The following is a 697-nucleotide window of genomic DNA, read 5'->3' as shown; positions in this document are numbered from 1 at the left end:
GCAGCTCACGGCTTGGGTGTACCTCTTGCATTTGCCGCTGCTGCTCCTGCCCTGTGGCTGTTCCCGGTTTGCCGCTTTCCGTATATCTTTTGCTGCTGTTGCTGCTGCTGCTGCTGCTGCAGCTGCAGCGGGCAGTGCGGCTGGAGAAGCTGTGGAGCGTCCAGGGCTACAAGTCGTGTGCACTTCGAATTGCTGGGGAGGCAGACCCTCGCTACTTCCCAGAACCAGCTGCTGCTGCTGCTGCTGCTGCTGGCGTTGCTGCTGAGGGTGTCGGAGACACGCAGCCAGCCCACGGAGAGTCGGAAGCAGCAGCAGCAGCAGCAGCAGCAGCGCAGCGGGCAATCCCTGCAGAGTCCTTCTTCCTCTTTCCCCCGCTGCAAGACGACGAAAGGGAGCTTGAGGAAGAAGCCGCGGCAGCCCGCAGCAGCAGCAGCAGCAGCAGCAGCAGGTACCTGCACTTGCGCGTCGGCGACGCCACCCGCCCCCAGAGTGTCTGGGGGGCCCCCAGGGGCCCCCAAGTGATTTGCCTGTTTGTAGAAAAGGGGGGCAGGTGGACTTCGAGGGGCTTTTTTGCTGCTGTTGACAGACTCAGTGCAGAGCCGCAGCAGGCTTTCCTCAGGGTTCGCTGCTGCTGCTGCTGCTGCTTCTACTGCTGCTGCTGGTGCACTGCTGCTGCTGCTGCTGTCGTTGCTGCTGT

At 62.8% G+C, this 697-nt stretch overlaps 1 protein-coding gene across 1 annotated transcript in view; it reads left to right on the top strand.

Annotated features, from left to right (window-relative positions):
• Positions 1–128: 128 nt before the first annotated feature.
• Positions 129–697, top strand: part of ETH_00036745 (SNF2 family N-terminal domain-containing protein, putative) — a gene marked incomplete at both ends in the record, with an annotated part of 2979 nt that continues 2410 nt past the window's right edge. Inside the window, one exon of the mRNA XM_013374980.1 lies at positions 129–620. Coding sequence (XP_013230434.1) covers positions 129–620 — 492 coding nt within the window. The remainder of the gene's footprint in view (positions 621–697) is intronic.

The sequence above is a fragment of the Eimeria tenella genome, genomic scaffold (genome assembly GCF_000499545.2).
Source record: "Eimeria tenella Houghton genomic scaffold, Eth_scaff2429, whole genome shotgun sequence".
In the NCBI taxonomy this organism is placed as follows: Eukaryota; Apicomplexa; class Conoidasida; order Eucoccidiorida; family Eimeriidae; genus Eimeria; species Eimeria tenella.
The sequence above is the reverse complement of the archived record's forward strand: the minus strand, read 5'-3'. Positions and strand labels throughout refer to the sequence as shown.